Raw genomic sequence first — 23409 nt, 5'->3', positions numbered from 1 at the left:
ACTTATAATACTGCCTATGACACCTCTTTGGCCCTTAATATTGATTGTGTAGTATAGTAGTTAACTTCTTTAAGTAATTGTTTTTTGATCTCAAAAATGATACATGTTTAATGTAGAAAATTTGGGAAATTAGAAAAGTATATTAAAAAATAAAAATCTCCTGGTTTCCTGCAACCTGAGATAACTATTAATGCTTAGATAATTTTCCTTCCAGTATTTTTTTTTCTATGCATATATACTTTTAAACAATTGGAATCAATTTATACATACCATTTTGTTTACTGATTTTTTTTCAATTAATGTATGTTATACCATGAGTGTATTCCTATGTCATTAAATAGTCCTCAAATATTATTTTAATGGCTTCGTGGTATTCTAGCAATATATGTACCATAAAAAGTTGTTATTCACATATTGATGGTATTTAGGATATTTCCAATATTTTATTTCTATAAATTATGCTGAGATTAACACCCTTGAACATGAATTTCTAAGCAGATCTAAAATTATTTCCTTAGGATAACTTCCAGAGGAAGAAATGCTAGATATTTTAGGGTTTTTAATGTATACTGACAAACTACCCCCAAGAAATTTATCAATTTCAATTCTATCAATTATACTCCATGTAGCAATATATAATAATCACACTGTTATCAATGTTTAATAGTTTAAAAATGACAGCTTGCACATCAAATTGTTGTCTGTGGTTCCCCTGAGGTAATGGATTGGTGAAGAGAGAGTTGTGAAGACTTTAACTTCTATTTTATACACTCCTGTATTGCTTGTAGTTTTTAATAAGAATATATAGTGTTTGTAATTAAAAGTTAATAATGTCATTTCACCGCTATTACTTGGTTACTAAGATTAGAATATTGTCATATTTACTGGACATTTGTAAAGCTTCTTTATGAATTACCTACTTGTGACCTTTGCATTATTTTTATATTGTGGTATTTGTCTTATTTATTGAATTGTAAAAACTCTTTCTATATTAAGGGTGTTGCTTAAATTTCCCCTTATCCAAGATATCTTCCCTGACCTTCCTAGAGAAACATCACTCCCAGCAGAACAAGTATACTTTCCCCTTCTTTATTTTCCCCCATATCCACCCAGCATATTATATATTTATCTGCTTATTGTTAGTCTGTGACCATAAAAATATAAACTCAGTGGGTCCAGGAACTTTGTTTTGTTCACTGTTGTATCCCCAGCACCTTAAATACTGACTAGCACCTAGTAATAATCGCCGTATAGTTATTTGTAAAATTAATAAATATAAGTTCTTTGTCTGCTATGGTTTATTTTTTACTTAGCTTATATTTTTGTACATACAAACTCTTTTTGAATTTGATGTAGACAAAGCTGCTGGTATTTTTCTTTGCATTCATTTCTGTTTCTTTTATGCTGCTGAAGTCTTTTATTTTTTCAAGATTAGATGAATATTTATGTTTTCTTCTAATAACTTTATTATTTGAGTTTTCATCTTAAAGTTTTAACTCTTAATCCATGGATAAATCCATGGATTTATTTTCTCATATAATGGGAAATAAAAAACACACTTTTTCCAATTGTTAATCAATTGCATGGCACCACTTAGTGAATAATCCTTACTTTGCCCATTGATTTTGATTTTTAAAATATATTTAACTTCGCATCTTGTCTCCTCAGTGACAATATAAGCAATGGGGGGAGGTACTTGCTTATACTTTCTCTATATCCCTCAGACCTGAGTACAGGATTGGTCAATAAAGAATGATCTACAACTACTTGGTGGCTAGGTGAATGGATGAATATTTTCAAGCCCACATATTTTTCCTTGAAAGAACCTAACTACTAAACAATAAGTTCATTCACTAAAGTCTAGAGGCAAATCATAGAGGATTAGGCTTTACCTAGAGCAAAGGAATACCCTTTAACAGCAGGGATCCATAACCACTGTAGAAAGTCATCAGTAACAAAGCATAATTAATAATTCCTGACATCATACAAAAAGAATCACATAGAATTCGCCCTACCTTTAAGGGTCCCCTGAAAAATATTCTTTATGGGTCTTAAAAATAAAACAGCTTCCCAAGGGCTCCCCAGCTGACCTCCCCTTCCCCTGAAATAACAGTTGACTTCCTGAAGGAAATAGATTGCTTTGTTAGAGACAGTGCCCCAAATCCTACTAAATGTAATCCGTTAGCCTCCAACAGTGCATTGAGTTTAATAATTCTGGAATCAAATCTACTTTAAAAGAAAATCTACCTCATTTTTGGCTCTCAAGCAAAACCCCAAGTGCCCTGTATATATCGATTCTGTAGGGCTCACTCAGCCTCCTATGGCTTGAAATTAAAAATAACACGCGCAAAAAACCGTATTTTTATTCAATTCTGGCTTTTTGCTTATATCTACAGCACACAGAAAAATGAGCAAGGCCATTGTGAACTGCCTCTCATGCCAACAAATGCCACAAAGAGAATGACAATCAGTGAAATACATTGTTAAGCACAAATAGTAGCTAAAATATTTATCTCTGTTGCAAGGTATTAAAATGAGAAAACTTTCAAAGTGGAAGCTTCAAGCAATTGCATTAGAAGTTGCATAATTTGGTTAGACTGACCTTAGAATAGAATAAAAGCTGCTGATTTCCATAATGTTGGCCTTCAACAGCATGAAAGGTTAGATAATTTATCATGATATACAAAACAGTTCTCAAGAATATCTAACTTAAAAAGATCTCGGTGACTTCCAGCTCTGTGAATTTTGAGGTCGTGTGATAATCAACATAATTTATATTTAAGTGAATTTGTGTTCTTCTGAAAGGCCTGGTTTGCCAGACAAGAGGAGAGTATCTCCCACTCATCTCTAGAACAAGTTCAGACCAACTGAGGCAAGGTTAATACACTCATTGCGGCCTTTATGACGAAGCTCACATTGGACATGGAGGCCTATTTGAATGGGTATAGCACTGAGCTTTGATGTATCCACTCACAACTCACATTAGACACAATATGTCACCCTCATTTAAAAGTTAAAGGGCTATACCTATTGTGTCACCTATCTTACCTAAGTCCCTTACCCTTAAGACCACCTCCAGAGCAGCCATTGTCATCACATGGACTCAAACCTCAATGCTGTAGGAAGCCCTCAAACCAATGCTGCAAAATTCATAGAACTACACTCAGAGTTGCAAGAGACCTTGGAGATCCCCTGACCCAATCTCCTCAAATAAATGTTACAGGGTTAGTGCAATTTAGCACCTGTTTAGATTTTTTTTTTAGAATCCTTGATGTCCTGAAGTCTGATTTCCTTAGTAATAATAGCTTTCAATAACTAAAGTTCCTCTTTTATGAGGTTTCTAATTCTTTTTATCTTTTTTTTTTCTTTTCTTTTTTGCTAGTGACCTCTTCCCCTATCTCAGAATTACAGATTTAGATTGCGATCTTTGGGGATACAGTGACTCGGGGTCACTCACTCATTGGAGATAACTGTCTTGATGGAGTTTGTTAGGGTCAAAGAGTAAGGAGAGCAAGGTATTGCAAGCATCACACGTATTTTTTTATCCCTTGCCAACAAATATGACACCATTCACAGCCACAAACCTTTGCAGTTCCAGTTTTCCTCCACCTTCCATGATCTCTTCTTGAGGTGCCAGATGGTCAGATGTGCAAAGACCAAGCCCCTGATGCCATTTCAACAACGCCCAGTGCCATAGTATTTATGGCTTGCCAGTTTTATAAGATTTTTTTTGCTCTATGAGGCCACTACACAGTGTATAGTTTGTGCAAAGGCAGTTTAGCTTTCTTTCCATTTCAGGCATTGCCTTATTGTTTTTCTTACTGCAACAAAGCACACGCATTTTCCCATTTCTAAAGAATTACCAGTAGAGGCAAAATTAGAAAGAGTGACCTAGAGGTGTAAGGACACACATCCCATTAGCAAGCTCACAAGCCACACAGAAAAACTGGTGTTTTATATGTACCATTTGAGATTTGTTTCTAAAGAGCTGTAACTATCATAAATTGCTTGGCAATTAAAAAATCAGGCAAAATCCCACTATGAAAAAGACCATTATTTAACACTAACACCATCGTGTTCTTTCCCCTGTGCTCTTAGGAACAAACATGGCCATTAGCACACTCCATCACTCGAAAGTCCATACTTGAGAAAATGGAAATGAACTAATTAAAGAAATGACCAATATAGCAAGATTACAGTCAATGCCAGTTTTCTGAGTGCCGCGTGCCTGTGTGGTCACCATGGCCCCTGTACCTGGCAGCACAGAGGAGGAAATCCGTCTTCCAACAAGCCATTCACCATTGCCTATAGCAAGATGCCTCTGCTTGTCCCTGCATTTCCAGAGCCCTACCTCCCTCAAACATGTCAAGCTTCACATATGAACACTAGATTACAAAAACAAAAACAAAAACAGTTGCTTAAAGGTTAAGCCCATCACTCTAAATGCAGTCTGATCTAGTTTCCCTACTTAAAAATCTCACTTACAAAAGATATGGTTTTATAGCAAAGTATCTGTACATATAGGCAACCCAAACCAGATTTCCTCAAGCCGGGTGAATTAAAGAGGAAGAGAAAGGCTTGAAATCGAGTCATGCCTAAAAGAGATAAAAGAGAAACTGAGCCTCCGAAAAATATGTCCAAAGTAATTGAAATCCCCTATAAGTTTTTCCTAAGCTGGGTTGTATGCAAAACAATTAATTATTTGGCTGCTTACTACTCAGAGCTCCCAAATAAAAATAAGTCCCCATGAAATCTATCCCTGCGCTTTACCAAATTGGGGTGCCCTAGCCTCACATTTGGGACAATCGCCCCCTGCTGTGACTAGACTTATAAGTTTTTCCTTAAGGAGGCAACCAGCTGAGTGTCAAAGGTGAGCAGGAGGGTCCCGAAGACCTAAGCTCATAGGCTGTGTAGCATCAGGCCAGCCCCTAACGCCTCCATCACCACAGAAGCAGAATAAGTGAGAGATCCAGATAATATCTTCTTCTTTTTCTCTCTCTCTCTCCCTCTCCCTCTCTATCTATCTATCTATCTATCTATCTATCTATCTATCTATCTATCTATCTATCTATCATCTATCTATCATCTATCTAGCTAGCTATCGCTCTCTCTCTCTCTCTCTCTCTCTCACACACACACACATGCACACGCACACACACTCCCCTAAAGAGAGAGTCTGCCCTTTAGATTGACCTTATCTTCCTGCCAACTTACACAGGGAATCCATTTTATTCAGAAGAGCAAACTACACAATTGGAGAAGAGGTGCCCTTCATGCTCTGGAAATCAGATTTAGGAGGGAAAACGATCCAGGAAGCAGACACCGCCAAGGCCGGTGCTGGTGGCAGTGAGTGAGAGCAGCTTGCCACAGAACAGCGGACAGATGGGGCCCTGTGGGAGAAGCGGAAAACTGGCCACCCTGGCACTCAGAGGCTTAATGGAGCATCAGAAGACTATGCACATCAAGGCAAGTGCTTATGAGGAAGCCCTGGTGCTAGTCCATGAGCACAGCTCAGAGAGGATGCAGGCCTCACGCCACGCTTCTTGCCCGCGTCAGCTTCAAATGGTCTGCTCAAAACTCAAGACGGCTGCCCCTGCCACCTGTATGTCTGTCAATCTAACTCTCACTCTGATTTTTTTCTTTCTGGAAAGTAATTTTCTCCCTCCCCAAAGGCTGAATTTAAAAGACATCTGGGTGGGTGGAGGGGGAGAGATTAACCAAAGAACTCATACACATATATGCACAACCCAAGGACACAGACAATGGTGGGGAGAGGGACTGGGGAGGGGGGCGGGAGGGGGTGGGATGGGTCATTGGGGAGAAAAAGGGACATCTGTAATATTTTAAACAAAAATAAACCAAAAAAATGAAAATAAATAAAATTTCTTTCATATGTGCAAAAAAAATTAAATTAAAAATTAAAAAAATTAAAATAAATAAAAATAAAAGACATCTAAGAGCTCTTTCATTTTCGGAAGTAATTTCCAGGGTCTACTCATTTCAGGGAATCCTTATTGACTTGAGGAGCTTTCAGAACTTGGGGCAATGAAATGGGAGCCATCTCTTTCAGGAGCAAGTTCAATGGGCTAAGACAAAAGCACCCAGAACATTCCTGTTTTGATTCTGTTCTTCCAGCCACAGATGTACAAAACGCGAAGGGAAAGGGATCAGATGGAAGGAAGGCAGCTGCAAAGTTCTATTTAATGTTTTAAATCTGGAACAAATATGAAATGTTTTAAATTGGGGAGATACGTATCTGTTTCCCTGGGCTCCATGTATTTTAAATATTACATAATTATGTTTTTTTAATTAAGTGAAATTGAATGAAGAAAGCTAAATGGTGAGAATTCAAGGGAATAATCAATTAGCCCACCTTCCAAAGGTTTTGTAAATCCTGCCAAGTGAGGAATCTCACTTTAAGCCAACAAGGTATGTGAAAATCCAGACTTACTTACAATGGAAATTAGTTAGGAGTTGATTATCCCCATTACACAAAGGCTCTTTCTTTTGCAAAAGAATCCACCCCAGGGTTTCCTATAAATATGGATTGCCACCAATGTGGTTAACATAGGGGGTCTAATTTATAAAACAAACACTCGCTTGCTGCACAGCTTCTGGAACACACTCCTATTCGAAGGTCCTCCTGTGGAACCCAATCAGATTTTCTGTGATGTGACAGAAAACACTTTGAAGTTTCACAAGAGGAACTTCTGTCAGACAAAAAGGAGTTCAGCTGTGTGGCTGGATGAGTCATTTGCCTTCTCTCCGTAACTCCATTTTCATGTTTATACAGTGGAAATACTGGTCCCTTCTGACACCTTTTCCAGGAGCGCTGTGGAGCTGTGTGGTCCTAAGCAATGTTTTTAAGCAAAATGCTGAATGAGCTTTCCTTATGGGAGCCCAGGTTCCTGGACCTGGTAGAGCTGCTCGTCACATAGCTCCAGTACTTTCCTCACTGTTCCCTGGGGGGGGACACAGGGAAGCACTAGGGGCCTGGCTACACCCACTGGAAGCAGAGTGACCCTCATCACGCAGCCCACTCAAAAACCACTCGTAACTACACAACAGCCCAAGAGGAAATGTAACTTGAAGAACATTTCCCTCTACAAACAACTGATCCTCTGGGACTTTCACTTCAAGCCTCTCGATTGTTTGAAGTAAATGAGGCTCACATTAAAGGCCAGCCAGTCACACATCAAGAAATCAAGCTCCTCTCAGTGGGGGGAAAATGGTCGCCCCAGAGCCAGCCTCCCACCTCTCACACACAGGCCTCTTGTACAAATTAGTTTCATTTACACACATCTGAGAGACTTGATCCTGCCACGCTTGGCCTTTCCTAAGCCCTGGAAGCTGAGATACACATGCAGAGGGGTCAACATCTGAAACTCCAAGCAGACGCCTCAGATCCACTGCAGTGCCATAATTGAAAGACTCCAGCTTTGCCAAGAGGTGACTTCATTCTTTTTCAGTCCTCTCTAATTCCTAACAAGTGATACCCCAACCCCCTAGCTTCAGCCACTAAGCACAGTATACTAAAGTCACAGCAAAGACTGGGCAAAAGGCTACAGGTCCTCCCACCTTATAAGCCTAACTGACAACCGGAGAAAAACCAGGTGGAGCCCCAGGGACTCAAAACAAGTGGTCCTCAGATAAGAGGAATTCCAAAGCCTCAGAGCCCTCGATGAAAAACGTCCTGCCTCCAGTCCCCCGGGGAGAGAAATCCCAGGATCATTAGCAAGCTTCTGGCTGAGCTCAACTTCAGGGAAGGTGTATGGGGAGAGAAATGATCTCTAAGGTAACCAGTTAATTGCCAATAAGGAATGGTAATAATAAATTAGCAAATACTAATGTAAACTATCTGAGTTCTGCAGCAGTTGCATGGAGACGACAGAGGAACAGTTTATTCTGGAACACATCTTGCAAGCGGATCCCCACTGGGAAATACACTACCTGGGCTAGATCTCAAACCAGCCAATAAGATACAATATAGGCAATGGGTGGCCCAGAATGCCCCTTAGTAGAAGTGGAGCCATCGATTTTTTTAAATTAAATTTATTGGGTAACGTTGCTTAATAGCATTATATAAATTTCAGGTGTACAGCTTTATAATACAACATCTCTATACTCCATTGTGTGCTCACCATCCAAAGTGTAAAAGTCAACTGGACTAAGCAATCTTGAAAAGGTGGGGGTTACACTGTTTTCCATTGCTTCTTTCTGCAGCCTGAGGCTTACTTGTGACCCACAGTGATAAGACTTAGATGGTTCCAAGGCCCTGCCATAACAAGGAAAGTAAAATAAAAACACTCACTGGGAGGTTTGTTGGTCTGTTTTAATTGGAAGTAGTGCTCTGTGTTATTTTATTGCTATCCAAGCCAGCCTCAACATACTTATGAATTTTCTAGTGACTTCTGAATCTGACATCTGATGGGTTTGTGGCTGCTTTTCTAGTTTCTTAGCCTAGGGTTTCACTCAAATCACTGCAAATCCTAATTTTAAAACTGTTTTAGGGGCCAAAGCATGCTGAGCTGTTTTTTTGTGTTTTTTTTTCTTATTTTCTTCAAAGCCTAACTGGTGTTTTAGTTTCATTATTTGCACTAAGATAACGTGCATTGAGACTTAGGGTAGGATAATTGGAAGCATTCAATTTGGCCTATCTCATATAACCTTGTTCTGCAAACTCTCCCACTGCTACTACACTGCTATTTATGAAACTGCTTGGTGAGTGACCACAGCAGAGCATGCACACACCCTTAGTAAGTCTCATATCAAAGATGCTACAGTTTGCTAGCAAAAGGTAGAAAAATAGACAGAAGTCAAGATTGAGTTTGAAACTAAAATCTAAATCCCTATGCACCTATGATTAGAATTCTGCAATATCTTGTCCACTATCACTCACAGCTATCAACTTAGGAATATTTAACATTAGAAAACTAACATTTAAAAACACCTCGTCAAAGAGACTGAGTGTTTGGGCCATTTCCTCCCTTATGAAGGCAGGAAAAGGCCCCACCCCGTCTCCATGACCAGCAGAAGAAGTGAGTTTCATTTTCTTCCTCCAGCAATGACCACAGCCTGGGTGATAAAAAGGGAAATGCAGGAATGCTGACTTACAAAGAAGTTACACTTTCCAGCATCCAGAGGTGCCCAGTAGGCATGCTTCGGGTCCATAAGTTTGGAATACCAGTCATTTACTATACCAAGAGGCCTCAAAAAAAATTTGAATGTTTTTAGAAAAATTTTAGCAAACTGACAAACTTACTTTCTTCTCCATTCTGTTTTTTTAACCCCCCTTTCCTTCTCTTCACTCTCCATACCATCCACCCACAGTCCCCCCTCCCGCGTGCACACACACACACACACACACACACACACACACACACTCACTTTCACATATACTCAGTCTATGGCCTAAATAAACCAGTAGCCAAGGACTGAGTCCTCACCTTTCAATGTAGAATATTTAAGACATACCCGACATCTCTGAAAAATATTTAAAAGATACCTAATTCTACAAAACGCTTCTGTAAACAGCAAAGACATCCTCCACTTTTCCTCCTCAAATTTGCGTACAAAATCCACATAACTTATTTCCTGACCAACATCAGAGGACTGGTAGATAATAATATGCAATCTGGGCAAGATGGTCTCTGTAATAGTAAAGGCTAACCTTCAATTCTCCAGATTAATGCCCCATTCCCTTTACCTTACCCACCTAACTGCGTTTGAAGTCACATTGTTGATTTCTAGAGCCACCGATGCTCACATGTGTCCACGCTTGCACACTGATGCAAAGGATACGGCCAAATCGGCACCAAACTTTGAGCGCAACAGTAAATCCACATATAAATGATGGCAGGGCTATCATGGAAGGAGGAGAAAGGGAATACTAAGGAGCTTGTAAAGTAGAAACACTTGTATTGCTTGTGGGTGATCTTAGCTCCCCACCTAGACTATGAACTTTCTGAGGAAAACATCTACATATTATATTTATTTGGGATCCCCATGGTACCTGCCACACAGCTGAGCACACAGTAGATATTCAAACAGTGCTTACTGAGCTGATCTCATGCCATGGTGATAAACTTCAAAGTTGAATGGAGGCCTGTGAGAGAAGCAGTTCTGGCTCCTCTCTAATGCCATTTTGAGTAGCCCCTGCAACTATTCCCGCAGCTAATGAAAGGACCGGGTTTGTCACAAGGTAGACCAACAGAGGAACCTAATGTGTAGTGGCCTTTGGTCCCAATACTGAGAGTAAGAATGTGACATATGCTCACTAAAGAGATGTTATCCTGAATTGAAATGATCTGTTTACTTGTCTGTCTCCTGGTAAGCTCCCTGGGGTCAAAGATCATCTGTTTTATTTTTGTATCCTCGGCAAGTAGTACAGTGCCTGGCAGATTCTAAGTGTGTCATAAATGCTAGTAGGTTGAATTAAAAGACAAATAAAAGAATGGTTTAATGAAATAATATGAAGGAAAAAATAAGATCTAATACAGAGATTTCCATAGAATCTTACATTTATCACATTTAAGCACTTATCGCTCTGTGCTATAATTGCTTAATAAATGTTGGTTTCTTGAATTAATTCACTAAATAATGAGGAAAATATAAAGAAAAGGTAGGAAATACATCAGTATATTACTATCCTGGAAAAGGCAAATATCCCATTGTAGCTGATAGCAGCATTTATTACTCCATACAAATCACCTATTTGTGTGCTTGTCTCCCCGATTAGAATGTGCATTCCTTGAGATGAGAGACCATCCTTTTATTTCTCTAACATTAGGCCCTAGAGCAGCACCTTCCAAAGAGTATACACTCAACAAATATAGTTGAATGTATGAATCAAACATTCCTGCTCTTCTATAGAGTTCACTGTACCTCAAGTATTCTACTTAATTCAGGCTGAGGGGCATCTGGTATGAGAAGAAAAAGAGAAGTGTCATTTTCTTTATGTGGGACTTTGTGACAGATACAGGTTAAGTTGCCTGATTCATGCATGGCTCTGAGTGGGCCTCTCCCCTTTCTGAATGGGTTTGTCAGTTGCACCCTCCAGGACCGCATATTAGAAATACACACTTAACCTCACTCTGTCTAGTATACATTGTCTTGGCCCTGACTAGCCCTAGACACTAGATCTGCATGATTTTGTTAAATAAGGAGAACATTTGGCTTTATAGTCAGGGATAGGATCAGAATTCAGACATTCAATGGCTTTTCTAAATAATTGAAGCAATGCTTTGTTTAATTCTGTCATAGGAGAATTTCAGAAAGAACACCAAGATCTTAGGTAAACCATGCAGACATAAGCATATGTCTCCTGCCACCTCCAAGGATCTCATAGACACCTAGGCTCACATTTCTCTAGTGTCTTCAACTGATTGCATAAGTAATCACCAAGCCCTCAGAATTCAATCCTTTTGTCCATCTCTACAAGCAGCAGCAGTTAGCACCTGAACCCACAAACTTTTACCTCCATTGCTTATATATCCAATATGAATACTGTAATCACACCACTTTGTAGGTCTCACCTATATAGAACCAGCCTAAATTCCTCTTTGGTTACAAGTGCCTAAGGAGTCACACTTAGGTATATAGGCTGTTACAACAGTGATTCTCCAATTATTGTCCTATTCAGAGGGCACCTATGTGTCAGACCCTTTACATTGTGCAATGTCATATTATTCCTTGGCCCAACCTTGCTGTGCCCATTTTGTAGATGAGGAAACAGAGACTCAGAAGATTCCATAGCAAGAGGTGTTCCCCAGATTCAAAATCACGATCTGTCTGATTCCACTACATAGCACTAGCTCTCCCTCTCCATTGCTGAACTCTTGATGGTCCACAAATAGTCCTCCAAAAAGTCTATGGTCTAGTCCCTAGTACTATCCACTAACATTCACAATTGTAACTGAGCCTACCTAGCGTAATACTGGATTTTCAATAAATCCTTACTTATAGATTTATAAATTGAAACTCTTGGTGTTGTTCTTGCTGGCAGAATATAGTCAGTTTCTTATTAAAAGAACTGCTCTTTGGTCCCATTAATTCTGAGGAGAATTATTTTTCATGAACTAAGAGAAGCAATCGATGCAAGTGGTCCTAAAACCCTTTGCCTTTTGAAATTGATACAAATACTATGAGGCCATTTTATGTGCATCATAGCCCAGGTATGTCAGGCTGAATTATTTCTGAGGCAGGAAAATGTCACTGAAACAGCACTTGCCAGAGAGTTATAGAGCCCTGTGATCTAGTCCTATCTCTCTCTTGATGTCCCGCTCTGTGAGTCTGAACAAGTTCCATAGCATCTCTGGATCTCCACTTCATCATCTACGGAAGGGCACTGTATCAAGACACCTGATTGCAAGAATCAAAGGAGACAGTGGTGGAGAAGGTACTTCATTAAATGTGGAAGTACTCTCCGAGCATGCAGCATTCCTTGCATTAGTGGCCTGAAAGAGGGCATATTTCTCCCAGTGCATCAAATTTTCAACCAAAGAGGGACTTAAGCAATTCATGGAAAAATAAAATCAACTTAACTGTTATTTATAACCTTTCACCCAGCCAGTCACCCACCCAGCATCATCCACATTTTCAGCCTAATACCCTGAGATATTTCCATAAGCAGCAAACATTGGACCATATAGGGTTCTTTAAAAATGCTTCCATTTTAAAACATTCATTCTCAGTAAAGGGAAACATAGTTAATTTAAATGCATAGTTAATTCCTGAAATTTTCATTATTAATGACAGTTTTAAGCTCCCCATTTGACAAACATCACCATAAGAACTACCAAGAAAAGACAGAGTGGCTTTTTAATTTTTTCCTAGCCTCCCTATAGCCATCCCCTCCATATTTTCGGCAAAACATGCATAATCGCCAAAGAAAAAGAAAAAGTGAGCTTTGGAAGGCTGACTCGCTCTCTCCCTGGGAAACTGGCCCCTGAGCATTCCAGTGTTCATCCATCTTTAACACTACTTGTTGACTTTTTCTCTGCCATTTTAACTGACCGGCCAGCCTGCCTTATTTGCAACAGGTGGAGCAAATTCAGATTATGCCAGAATACCTAATACAGGGATTTCAAAGGCGCAGCCCCCTTGAGCTTCCACTCCCCAAATCCACCCCTACAAAGGCCCAATACGTTGGGTTACCCTTTGCTCCGAGAAGCACTGGTAGTATGCCTGGATTATGGAAACGGGTTTAGGCAGAAAAGTTCTTCCTATCTTTGCCAAGGAAGGCGCCAGGGTAGAAGCCTGTGGGAAAAGCTTTGGGTGAACCTCACAGAGCCACTTAGATGCACTCACCTCGGGCAGAGGCACGCCATTGATGATCAGGTCTGGCTGCTGGGGGCCCTGGCTGTTGAAAGAGTGATGATAGATGTGGTTGGCGCTAGTATTGCGGGTATTCTGGTTCTCCACATTCAGGAAAGTGCTCTCAGAGCGGCGGCAGCCCAGGGGCAGTGTCTGCTGGTGGTAGTCGAAATAGTTGAGGGACGAGGTCAGGGAGGAGCAACTGACAACGTTCATCTTGTCTGTCTCCTCCACATCCCGGGGTACCAGGCGAATGTCATTCTTATTGATTTTTTTCTTCTTGCTTGATTTCTTTTGATGCCCATAGGAGTACTCAGCGATTCTATGTGACAGAAAAGGCAGCATGTATCGCTAACGCCCTCCCAAACCATGCATTGATTAATAAACATTAAGTACCCCAGAAGTTGCACCCCATCTCTGCTCCAGCTTCCTATCCGGGAGGGTGCATTACATCATCGGGTTTCTCCCTGTGCTCTTTACATTCGAAAACAAGCTGAGGGCCATAAAGTTTTCTTATTAAACATAGTAACCGCCCGCCCCACCCCACCCCCAAACCAAAGTTTCTGCACTTTAGATTTGGAATTTTCTCGTTGAGAGTGGCCATTTGAGAGGGTGGGGGTGGGGTGGGGGGGGGACAGGGAAAGTTGAGCCTATGGGAGAGAAAGCATAAAAATGCTCAAATCTGGAACTTCCCTGGAACCCAAAGTAACTCCTGGGTGAAATAAGCAGCAAGTCCTAGTTAAACGGAGGAAGGATTAGAAAGAAATACAAAATAACCCTCTTTTCAGTTCCTCCAGACATATGCCATGTGGCAAACACCCTCGGTTAGGTTCCTCCGGTTGACCTGATGAGTTTTGGGCTGGGGTAAGAGAACAGGCCCTGCCCTTTGCCACATCCTTGGCTCCTCGCCTCCACACCCTCCTTCCCTCTACCGTAGCCCTGCTCCCTTCCACTCCCCACCCCAGCCCGCCTCTCCTGGAGAAACCTGGTAGCCAAACCCACTAGAACGAGGGGAAATGCCTCTTTACCTCTTTCCCCTTAGGCTCACTTTCTCCTCAGCCTTTCTGTCTTGCTCCTCGCTAATGGGAGAAACCGAGATGCAATGCTGACACTTGCTGTTTTGTCCTTTTATAAAACAGCCCAGGAGACAAGTGATGCTTAAACAATTACTGCAAAGGAATTTAAAGGTTAGTGCATTCAGCATCCTTCTCCATTCAGGTGTACCTACAAGCAGCTGTGCTGCAACTGGAACATAAAGAGCTCAATTTAATTAACACTGACACAGACCCAGCAACGTGCACCAAAGACACCAAGCATTAAGAGACTTGTCAAAAGAAATACATGAAAATGTAGCCAGATTAGCAAAGTCATTCATTATTTTGCACACAATGATTCAGCCTATTGTTTGGAAATTCAGTTTCTGGGCAATAATCAGCAAAACAATAGGGTTAATAAACAATACAGGTGGATCTCTACAAGGGAAAGACTGTGCCTCTATTCTCACTGGACAAAGCTAATTGTCTGAATACAAAAAGAGAGCCCCAATTCAAGCAGCAGTTGCAGATCATCTCACAAGTCTCATAAATGAGTGCATTTGAGGAAGAGGTTCTGCAGATGCTGACAAGAAACCTCTGCCTAGTACATGGAAAGACAAGCTCTTCAACTTTAAGTTTCTAAAAAAGTCTGAGCAGACAGGGACATCACATATCTCCAGAGGCAAATTCTTGCTGTGCCCCTGTGATCTTCCAAGAGCTGAGCAGTTGTGTCCCCCTCACCCTTTAGCTCTGTGTTCAGGCCAACTTGCAGTGATGGCAAACTGATGCTCCTGGGTCTTGGGAGCAGATTAAATCCCAAAGGCCCCAGGATGGGGGTTGATTTTCTCTTCTAATCTGTTTACAGAATCAATGGGAAGTTCTAATCATTTTGTTTACCCATGATGGGTAAGTTTGGCAATGCCCCATCCAATTATTCAGCTGAGGCAGTCATTGGGCAGCCTTGTCTGTATTGACCAATTATTTAATTAAACTGTACTTCATTAATCCCAAACCATCACAGGGAACAGAGCTCTTTACAAAATTCACATGTGAGTGAAGTTGGAGAGCACTGTGACTTTTTTTTCCTATTCAAATGCTCTCGTCCCTGTTTAATGATCTTCCTGGCAAGCTCTAGGAAGGAACTCTCACTTCTAGCCATACATCACCAAGAGGTGGCAAAGCCTTCAATATCTTTATCTCAAGCTGATTTCTTTTTCATCAAGGAAAGGGTCTTATGCATTTACTTTATGCTCTGGAAATGACCTAAAAAGAACCCCCTCTATCATTATCTCCACATAAATAAAACTGTATAGACCTCACATTTTTCTCCTATAAAAATCACCACTGGCCCTTGCATGTTTCAAAGGTAAGAAGAGCAATATTAATTTCCATGTTTCCCATCTGAAATGACTTGGAGCTGAAGAAAAGTCACGGCCATTTCAGTAGTAACAGGATTAAAGCATTTATGAGGCATTGCAGCTGCTCTTTTGTGGCACCTGATTGATATTCATGTGTGGTTAGCATTTGTCTACTAACTTGTGTAACGCAGAGAATAGTAAAAGGGAAACAATAATTGCATAGCTGTTACATATTCAGGGGGCTCTGATTCACAAAAGTGTGCATTTCAGATGGTGTAAAATACAAATTGGACCTATAGGAACATATTTTGACTAACATGCAAGCACAGATGGCACAAAAGACACACTGGATGTGTAGGTGTGTTGAAAGCGCACACACACCTTAGTTAGAAATAGCAGCAGCATTCATTTTCAGAAAACTAAAGAAACAATTTTTTCAACCGTTTCGATGAGACACTGCTGGAAAAAAATTACATGTATTATCCTAAATTAGATTCTAGAAATACTTAGATTTGTTCTATCCAATTGTAAGGAAGGGCTTCAGTGAGACCTTCTAATGTGCTTATCATAAAATCTTTTTTAAAAAGCAGTATGTGCTATTCCAGTTTCCACAATTTCTTCCCTCCCCCCCCCCCCCCCCCCCCCGTCACACATACACACACACATCCTGCTCACAGTTGAAAGGAGACTGTAACACAATAGTCCATAGTGACATCCACTGGTAGGGAGCAGATCTCAATACAACAACCAGTCCCACATTAGAGGAAAGCACCACCAACTCCAGAAGTTTGCTATTTTTTAAAAAAAACACAAACATCTGGATGTAAAGTCCTGTCCCTCATTGGGATGTTTGGTCTGTACCTCACCAACCAACCAGATTTTGAAAGCATACACATGACTGTTAGACTTTCACTTTACATAGCCAGGTGTTTGGGGAGTGGATACAAAACAAGCCAAGAAAACACTAATCACCTGCTTCCCCACCCATTCCTGTTCTTTCGTCTCCCCAACTGTCAGTTTCCTACCTTAGATTTCCACTCACAGGCTTTTTTCACACTCTATCTCTACAACATGATGGCAGTTATCAGCACCCTCTCTCCTCTCAGTATCTGTCCCCAAAACAATGTGACCCTGAAATCAAGACTTAGTACTTGGTGGTTCTGGGGAAAATCAGTCAATCGATATATCTCTCTCTCCCTCCCTCCCTCCTTCCCTTCCTCCCTCCCTCCCTCCCTCCCTTTCTCCCCCAACCCCGTTTTTTTTTTGTTTTTTTTTTCCTGCCACAACTTCATGGAGACAGCTGTGCAAATTTTAAAATGATAATTGCTTTGCTGCTCATCATCATTATGTGACAGAATCCATTGAACAGTAAATGATTATCTTCCAGCAAATTGTCAGATCAAAAGAATTGATCAGTGTAGACTGCCACAAACTTTCCCCCCTCAGAAAAGAAGAGCTGTAGGTACCATGCATGCATTTAAGTAGGAAACAAAAGCACTGGGATTTTCACACAGCGACACGGATACACCTTATTCACTAAAGACAAAAAAAGGAAAGAAAGAAAAGTTGGCTCTACCTGCAGTTGTAGGTCCGGATCTCTTTGTTGTCCCGCTTGCACTTGATCGCCACGAAGATCATAGTGACAAAGAGGATGCCGGCAATGGAGCCTAGGGCAATAATGAAAATCAGGGACAAGTTCACTGAGCCCATGGACTCTTGGGCATCGAGAGCAGGGGACAGGTAGATTAGGACGAGCGCAGAGGCGGAAAGGGACGTCTTGCCGTGGTCGTGGGCCACCACAATAAGTTCATAGGAAGCCTTGGAGCTCTCGCTGAAGGTGCGAGTGGTTCTTACTTCGCCGTTGACCTGGTCTATTTCAAAGAAGCCACGATCTCCCTCGGTCATGTCGTAGGTGACCCGGCCGTTCTCGCCCTCGTCATAGTCCTCGGCTTTGACAATGGTCACAAGATAGCCTATGCCGGAGTTGCGGGGGATGTAGATCTCAGCGGTGCCATTGATCAGTGGTGGGGCAGTGATGACAGGGGTATTATCATTGACGTCGAGGATGATGACCCGAACTGTGGCGTTGCTCTGCAGCGAGGGCAGGCCGCCGTCTTTGGCCAGTACCTTGAATTCAAATGCCTTGGTCTGCTCGTGGTTGAAGGATCTCAGCGCGTAGATGTCGCCGGAGTTGGGGTTGATCGAGACATAGGTGAAGACAGGCATGTCTCGCACCTGCGACGGCACTATCTGGTAGGAGACACTACCATTGAGACCCAGGTCGGGGTCTCGGGCAGATACAGACAGAAGATAGGCGCCGGGCGTGTTGTTCTCCTGCACAATGACCTGGTAATAGGGTTTGGAGAAGTGCGGGTGGTTGTCGTTCTCGTCGGTGATGCGCACAGTAAAGGATTTGGCACTCTGCAGCATGGGCACACCGCCGTCGCGCGCCTGGATCGTAAGGTTGTACTGGTCGTGCTGCTCGCGGTCCAGCCGTCCGTCCACCAGGATAGTGGAGAAACTCTCATACTCTTGCAGCCGAAAGGGCACGTTGCCCAGCAAACGGCACTGCACGCGCCCATTGAGGCCGGAATCTCGATCAGACACCCTCACCAGTGCAATCACATAGCCCGGGGGGGCGCTCTCGCTCACCTCCACCAGCTCGCTGTTGACGGACAGCAGGTTGATTACCGGCGGGTTGTCGTTGGTGTCCAGAATGTTGACGGTGACCTTGCAGTGTGCCGGGATAGAGTTGGGCCCCAGGTCCTTGGCCTGCACGTCCAGTTCGTACACGTGGCCCTCTTCGTAGTCTAGGGCACCGGTGACCGTGACGAGGCCACTGTGCGGGTCGATCTGGAAGAGCTCACGGGTGCGGTCATTGACGTAGCCATAGAAGGAGTAAACCACCTGGCCATTGGTGCCTTCGTCTGGGTCGCTGGCGTTGAGGCGGATGACCGGTGTGTTTGGAGGTGAGTTCTCTGGCACACTCACCGAATAGGTGGACTCGCTAAACACCGGGTTGTTGTCATTGGAGTCGGTCACCTTGATGTTGAGGCCAACAGTGCCCAGGTGCGGCGGGTCGCCGCCGTCGAGAGCAGTGATTCGAAAGCTGTAGTGCGACTGTGTCTCACGGTCCAGGCTCTTCTCCACCACGAGTTCAGCAAAGCGTGAGCCATCGCCGCGCGTCTTGATCTCCAGGCCGAACAGCTCATTGGGTGTGAGCTCGTACGTCTGCACGCCAAAGCTGCCGGAGTCCGGGTCGTAGGCGCTGTCCAGCGGGATGCGTGTGCCCGGGCTGGCCGCCTCTGAGATCTCCAGCTCGATCTGTGCCGCGGGAAAGCTGGGCGCGTTGTCATTCAGGTCCTTGATCTCCACCTTAATCACACAGATCTCCATTGAACTGGACATGACCTCGAGTGAGATGATGCATTTAGGGCTCTGGCGGCACAGCATGTCTCGGTCGATCTTCTGCTTGGTGACCAGCAGGCCCGAGCTGGGGTTGATGTCCACCAGGTGCGGAGCCGAGTTGGACACCACACGAAAGGCAGAGGCCTGCCGTGGATCCAGAGCGAAGCCCGCCTCGCGGGCGTCCTTGGCCACGTTGGCGATCACCGTCCCGGCGCGCTGCTCCTCTTCTACCGAGTACTTCAGGTTAATGAGGGCGGCCGCCTGCGTCCACAGTACGGCCAACAGCAGCAGCACCGGCAGCAGGAGCGACTCCATGGCCGCGCGGGGCTCTGCCTGGCCTCGCCTCTCCACGCCCCTCCGAGACCGACGCCGCCGGCGCTCCAGCTTCCCGCTGACTTGGGCCGCCTGTTGCGCGCGCCCCGGGGCCCCGGAGGCCTCCGGAGGAGTCCCACCCAGGGCGGCCCGGCGGCGCGTGGCGGAAACCCGCGCCGGCTCCAATGCTGAGGTTTCAGCGGACTCGGTGAGGGCTTGCGGGGGGCCCGGGGGCTCCCGGGGCCCGAGGGAGCGCCGAGCGGCCCCGAGCCCCCACCCTCCAGCCCGGCTACTCAGTTTTCCCCCTTCAGAGTTAGCCAGGTGCGACTGGCCGCAGCGGCTCAGGGCTGCGGGTCGGACGGCGTCTGAGCGGCCGGGTTGACGCGCGGCCGAGTCTGGACCGAACTTGGGGCGAAAGCGGGGAGGGCGGTGGGGGCGCAGTCTCTCAGGCACAGCCCGGCCCGCCGCAGCGCACCGGCACTGGGGCGGTCGAGCGCGTAGTCTGTGCACCTGGCATGCGCAAGGGCCTCTCCCCAGCGCTCCCGGCTCACTGCGGAGAGGGGACCCGCCTGGAATGCGTCCTCCGGAGAGCGGAGGGGCCACAGTAGCCTTTTTGAGGCGGCTTGGGAAGAAACGGCGATCGCAGGTGGGAGTTTGACTTGCTGTCAAGAGCCGCAGGCGCCCAGGTTTCTGGCTGAGCCGGATGGCAGTCCCAGGGCCGGCAGAGGAAGGTGGAGGGCAGAGAGGCAGCCGAGAAGAGCACGCTCCCTCGCGCCGAGGCTGGCTTCAGAAGGCTTGGGGGGCGCGTCCGTCCAGGATCAGAGGTGGGTGCGGAGTCCTCACCACAAAGCAGTTCGACTGCGGGCGTTGCGTCTCAGATATCAAAGTTAGTAACGCAGCCCGAGCCTCCACACCAAGTTTGTGAAAACCGGACGTTGAAAATTTGTCCAAGAAAATCAAAGTCCGGGTCTTTCCAATTGCCCGAAGGGGGGGGGGGGGGGTCGGGGAATGGGGAGGAGGAGAGGGGAAGCGACCACAGTACCGGCCAGGAGAGGCGGGGCCGACGCCGCGGGTACCGAGGGCTTCTCCTCCACCCTGGGTCTGGGCTGGGATGTCGCTCCAAGGGCCGCCGCCGCCGAGCCGCCACCGCCGCCGCCGCCGCCGCCGCCGCGGGAGGAAGCCCTCCTAGCTCAGTCGCATGTCGCTGGGGTCTGCCTCGGCAGCTGCCGCGGTCGACGGTTTTGTCGCCACCAAAGTTTACTTGCGGGAGCGTCTTGATTCCATCTTCCCGGAGAGGCGCTGGCCGCTCTGCGTCGGGCTCCCTCCCTCTCAGGCGCTCGTGCACTCGGAAGGTCTGCCTCGCTCTCTCTTCCTGTCTCAGGTGGTGTGTGAATGTGCGAGGAGAGGGAGAGTGAGTGTGCGGTGCGGAGAGTGTGAGTGTGGAGTGTGAGCAAGCAGGGGTGGGAGGTTTCGTAGCTCGGATGAATCCGCTCAGCCGGTATGCCACGGAAAGCGATGCGTCGAGGGCCGGCGTTGGGCTAGGGACACCGGTGCCAGTGCCCCCCGGGTAAGCCGGGCATGGTGCGCGGGAGCTTTGCTGCCGTCTGCGCCCACTCGTCTGTCTCCCCGATGCACCCGCCGCCGCCGCCGCCGCCGCTGCTGCTGCTCCTCCTGATGCCGCAAACTACTGGCAGTGGAGTCTGGAGAGAGGCGGAGAGAGCCGGAGCTGCCGAGCTGGGCTACGCCAGGCTCTGGCCAATCAGCGCACAGCCCAGCGGGCTCCGGAATTGGGGCGGGGCCTAGGCGCGGGGGCCGGGGCTGGGCGGGGCCAGCCGGAAACTTACCCGCTGGCGGGACCCAGTGGTACCCTGGACTGCGGAGTCCAGGAGGGAGTCAGGGAGGCCGGCCAGGCTAGGGCAAGAGGGCAGGGTGGAGCGGGGCGCGCCAGCGCTGCGGCCGAACCTTCCCAGGAACAGCGCACCCCTCGTGAACGTACAGATTGCAGGAAAGATGAGGAGGATTGGATTCTCTCGGCGTGTTTTTCTCCCTCACATATCTTCATATCTTGAATATCATATATTCTCTCTCTCCCTCTCTCTCCCCCTCTCCCCTCCCCCGTCTCCCTCCCTCTTTGTCTCGTCGTTCTGGATTTGTCTGTTTCTCTCTCTTCCTCTCCTTTCTTTCTCGGGTCGTGGAAAGAAAAGGGGAAAGGAGAAAGCGCCCTCGGGGTGCTCTTTCATCCGGCTCTTGGCCCGTGAGTCTTAACTTCAACTGAGAATCACGGAAGCCATCCTCCCGGACGGTCAACCGCATCCCTCCTTCCCGGGCAGATACAGCACTGCCCCGGACTCCAGCAGGGATCCCGGCCCGGTTCGGTTCGCTCTTTGCCTGTCGCTTGTTAATCAGATGGGATCTGTGGCGCAGGGATTGAGCCCGGAGAAGGCTCGATACATTTCGGTGCCCCTCACCCCACCCTGTTGAAGGATTTAGCTTCCTAAAAATAAACTGTACGTTTGAGAAGAGCCGGTGGAGCCGACGCTGCTACGCCGCGCCGGTAGAACCTCGAGTCGGGTGGGAGCTGCGGGGCTGGCGCGCAGTCCGAGTAGGTCGCCCGCAGCTGGAGTTGGCGCGGGTGTGCGGGGCGCCCCAGCGTTCCCGAGGGGCCTCGGGCCCAGGGGGCTGCCAGCCCCGCTCGGGCGGAGGTAGTGGCGGCGACCGCGGGGTTTGCGGGTGCTGGGGAGCGCGAGGCCGAAATCAAACTCCGTTTGCCTTCCGGGCTGAAAGCGCCCTGGGGACAGAGGGGGATTCCTCCCCGCCCGGTTCTGAGGCTCTTAATTAAGGGCACTGGCGGGAAAAATTAAAGAAAAACAAACCCAACCCTGTTGAGCAAGTTGTTTCTGTGTTTCTTTAAAATCATAGATTGGGGTGGAGGGGACAGGCTTCCGAATTCACAGTTCTTAGAGGACTAAACCTCCCTTCGGAGGGAGTCGTCCCATATATCTGGGAGTCTTAGGGTGAGCAAACTCATAATTACCCCAGCGACATTGTCCTGAGCTTGTGGGCTTAAAATGAGACTCACTTTGCCTTTTAAAAAAATTAAACAAGAAAAAAGGCATTTGGACGCAGAATAGGTTTTCCCAAAGCTGCCATCTTCTTACAGAGAGCCCCCCCAGCTGACTAAAAATAAATTCTCCGTCTAAGAGGAGCTAGTCTACCAGCCTTTACCTTGGCAGGGGGAGGGGAAAGACAGCTTCTTCCTACAGAGAGAGATTATCAAGAGTGAGGTTGAGACCCCTTCAAGGTGCACCCGAGACCTAGAGGAGGGCGCATCGAGCCTAATTCGCTTTCCACGTGGAGGTCGGTTCACTCTTTTCCATTAGGATACAATTCAGCCCAGAACATCCCGGAGAAAAATCAAAGCATCTGCAATGCTATCATTTAATTTTGGTCATTTAGAGACACAGATGGACAGCAGAGCTGTGGCTGGAGGGAGCCCCGTGGCCCGTCCGGTTTTCTGCAGCCCCTGCTGGGAAAATGGGCCAGTAGCAGAGGAGAGTGACAGCACGGCGGGCAGCGAGGGCGCAGCTCGCGGGCTCCGCAAAGGGCTCCGTTTGATTTATCACAGTTATTTACCTTTGATGTCAGCGAGTGGGAATGAAGTGCATTTGGGTCTAATTAAAAAGGCCTAAAAAGGCATTTGAAATGGGTTTGCTATCTGATCATGGGATGTGAGTCGGCGTTTGGCAGCTTTCTAAAATATTGCTTGGACTATTTAAACACAACAATTAGCAGCATGCTAAAATGTTTGCGTGCTCTGCTTAGAGGCTTTCAGCTGTAAACTTTAAGGCGATCTGTTCCCCTTTAAGTTAAAAAAGGATGATGCTGCTTCCTTGTGGCGAAGGCTGTCAGGAACCCGCTGATCAATAAAAGTAAACTGGCGCCTCCACGGCTTGATTGAGCGGGAGCAAAGAGTCTGAGAAGTA

At 45.7% G+C, this 23409-nt stretch overlaps 1 protein-coding gene across 3 annotated transcripts in view; it reads right to left on the bottom strand.

The window, feature by feature from the left end:
• PCDH19 (protocadherin 19) overlaps window positions 1-21094 on the bottom strand; it is a 102548-nt gene extending 81454 nt beyond the window's left edge. Inside the window, exons 1-3 of one of the 3 annotated variants that reach the window (XM_081126154.1) lie at window positions 17283-20195; window positions 14343-14483; window positions 13309-13636 (exon numbers count right to left, since the gene is read on the bottom strand). In XM_081126154.1, coding sequence (XP_080982280.1) covers window positions 13309-13636; window positions 14343-14483; window positions 17283-19429 — 2616 coding nt within the window. In that variant the 5' untranslated portion in view covers window positions 19430-20195. Of the gene's footprint in view, window positions 1-13308; window positions 13637-14342; window positions 14484-17282 lie in introns of all 3 variants that reach the window. The other 2 variants (XM_081126156.1, XM_081126155.1) reach the window with 2 other exon arrangements.
• Between the last annotated feature and the right edge of the window lie 2315 nt (window positions 21095-23409).

The sequence above is a fragment of the Miniopterus schreibersii genome (genome assembly GCF_964146895.1).
Source record: "Miniopterus schreibersii genome assembly, chromosome: X".
Lineage (NCBI taxonomy): Eukaryota > Metazoa > Chordata > Mammalia > Chiroptera > Miniopteridae > Miniopterus > Miniopterus schreibersii.
The sequence above is the reverse complement of the archived record's forward strand: the minus strand, read 5'-3'. Positions and strand labels throughout refer to the sequence as shown.